The following is a 2,931-nucleotide window of genomic DNA, read 5'->3' on the forward strand; positions in this document are numbered from 1 at the left end:
GACTCTGTGGCCTGACGTCAATCTCTATATTAGGAAGCGGACGGAACAGCAGCGGAGTTCTGCAGTGACTCGTTTTCCATGACTGCGACCAATCAGAGCGCGAATACGCGGTGGGCGGGACTCATCCGGCGATTCTCATTGGTGGGCACGCCGTCAATCCAGCTGGTGAGGAGGAGTTGACGTCAGTCTTTGTGTGCTTGTAGGATAAAGAGGCAGCTGGAAGCTGTTTACACACACAGAGAGAGGAAGTTTGGAGGCAACAGGAGCCAGCTCGACAACGCTTGGATTTTTTTGGACGGTTTTTCCACTGTAAAAGAATGCTCGGATCCAACTTGTTGCTTTAATCTTCATTTTTATCGACGCAAAAAAAAACCTGACCTGTACGCCAGAAATCGCAGGATTCCAGTGTTTTCACCCCCGTCTGTTTGCCACCACGAACCTTAACCAGGCTCGGGTTTTTAGCAAGATACACTTTGGAGTTTAAAGAAAATGAACCACAGCTGCGGATCTAGAGGTGAAATGCTCGCTGAAGTCTCGGCTGCGGCCAGTTTTGTGTCCAGGTTGCTTCGATCCAGAGGCTTTTTGAGCGAGAAACAGCTCCAGGTGTTTAGAGACTATCTACAGCAGTCATTATCAGGTAAACATCCGCATCTATTTCCTCAAAATGCTCCTGTTTTGTTTTATTATGTTTGGTTGGAAGCGGGCGGTGGCCTTGGCTTGGCTGGTATTAAAGCCACACAGATGGTGAGCTTGTTGGCCCAGCAGCTCAGCATATGCTTCCAGACGTGGCTTACTTAGCTATACCCATCTAGATTAGTCAACCTGCATTTGAGGTTACATTTGCCTAACGCGCACTGGCTCTTTATAAATTTACTTAAATGGTGAATTTGAACCGTGAGCTCGCTTTGCCCGTTTCCCCTTATTGTAGTACAATGTGCATTGTTGTCTTTGTGACTGCGCACCATTATGGCCCCTTTAGTCCTGGCGTTGGTCGTGACGTCACGGTTGGGGGTAGGGGGCGATCTCTACACTGCGTTAGCTAAGATGGCCATGTTTTGCAACCAAAACAACTAGGCCAAAATAACCATGGGTTAATTAATCCAGTTTGCCATGTGTGGGTATTATTTTTTATTATTAATATTAACACGGTTTTTATATGCATTGTTTTCTAATGTTTGTTCCCCCCCTTTTCCCCCTCCAGAGCACTACCAGCACCACTGGTTCCCCGACAGGCCGCAGAAAGGTTCCGGCTACCGCTGTATCAGAATCAACCACGAGATGGACCCGCTCATAGGCAAGGCAGCTAGCCGAATCGGACTGACCAGCAGCCAGCTGTTTTCCCTCCTTCCCCGTGAACTGACCTTATGGGTGGACCCCTACGAGGTGTCCTACCGCATCGGCGAGGATGGGTCCATTTGTGTCCTCTATGAGGCCGAGCCCCCGGCGCCCGCGCCCTCGCCGTACGACCCGTCGCTGAACTGCAAAAACCGCTTCATGATGGGAGGACGCACAAGCCCACCCAAGAACTACCTGATGACCGTGTCCAGCTAAGAAGCGAGGCAGGGGGCAGAGACGGGCTGGAAGCTGGGCTCACATTGGCTGGCCTTCATCAGACTGGGGCTTTTGTTGTTTTTCATTTCTGGACATTTCACGTCTCCTCATTTGAAGCCAAATCTTAAGTTTTAAGTTCCAAAAAAAAAAAAAAACTAAGAAAACTAAAGCACTGCCTGTTGGGTGAGGTCCAAGTCATTTGTATTGGATATCTCTTTATACACGGACCACTTGGATGGGTTCCTTGCACTGTTTAAGTCTGTATCTGTACTTGTATTACAATCTGGCAACACTGTGACCATTTTAGCATGAACGTAACCTCTCGTAATTTAACTGAAGACGCTGGTGCTGGCAGCATCGCGGTGCAATACGAGTGCACGAGCTCTCCCAAGAATGTAAACTCAATCAGGACCTGGTGAGAGGTGCTAGCTTAGGTACTACACACTCACAGCAAACCAGTATTGCACACAATGGCTGCCAACATGGGTGCTGTTTAAAGGGACCTTACGAAGAATACTGAAACACCTACAACCCTCCAGTTTTTTGCTGCCTTAACGATGGTGTCGCCACCTCCTTAAAGCTGAACATACTGCCAAACGTCTTAACTCTTATTGTGCAATATGCAGGGTGTTCCAAAAATACTGCTTTTGGTTTAAAGTCGTCCCCCCATTTCCCCTCCTCATCCTCTTCATCCTGAGTCGTTGCTGTAATGTCCCGGAAATGAGTTAAAAAGCTGTGAGGTGATTGGTTGGTTGGTTGGTGTCGGCTCCGTGAGGCCTGTTCTCTTCGCCAGCGCGAGACGCACTCGTCTCCTGTAGCATTTCCTCACTTTCTCTTTTGGGCTGCTGAGCAGCTCTTTGTTTACTGTTTTAGACAGAGACAGTGTAGTTTGTAAGCTATTTGAAGCACAGTATGCTTTTAATGTACATTTTTTTTAAATGAATTTGTGCATATATAGAGAACTGTACAGTTTTGTGCGATTTTTATTACAATAAAAAAAAACCTTTATGAATGGGCTGCTCCTGTTTCTTCTTCAGCTATTAGTTAATACTGTTTAATCATTTAATTAAAGTCATGCAAATGTGTTTCACCATGTTGCTGGTCTAGTTTCTAAAAACGGTTCATTTATGTGTATATATATAAGTGCAATTGGGGAGGGCTGGTATTTATTTATTAATGTAAATCAGGTACTCTGGGTTTATATATATATATATATATATATAGGTTGACTTTGCAATGACACATGCTTTATGCAAAAGTCAGTGCACCCCTGGTTAAACTCTGAGGTATGGGTGTAAATGAGTCACATCCTCTTCAGAGACACATTAATACACAATTACTGTATTTATGTATGCTGCAATAACTTATTTTTACGGTGTT

At 45.6% G+C, this 2,931-nt stretch overlaps 1 protein-coding gene across 1 annotated transcript; it reads left to right on the forward strand.

The window, feature by feature from the left end:
• The first annotated feature begins 221 nt into the window (after window positions 1–221).
• btg2 (B-cell translocation gene 2) lies at window positions 222–2,563 on the forward strand. The gene is made up of 2 exons (XM_072665669.1): window positions 222–637; window positions 1,202–2,563. The coding sequence occupies exons 1-2, from the start codon at window positions 490–492 to the stop codon at window positions 1,549–1,551; spliced, it is 498 nt and encodes a 165-aa protein (XP_072521770.1). The 5' UTR covers window positions 222–489; the 3' UTR covers window positions 1,552–2,563.
• The last annotated feature ends 368 nt before the right edge of the window (window positions 2,564–2,931 follow it).

This window comes from Salminus brasiliensis, chromosome 21 (genome assembly GCF_030463535.1).
Source record: "Salminus brasiliensis chromosome 21, fSalBra1.hap2, whole genome shotgun sequence".
Lineage (NCBI taxonomy): Eukaryota > Metazoa > Chordata > Actinopteri > Characiformes > Bryconidae > Salminus > Salminus brasiliensis.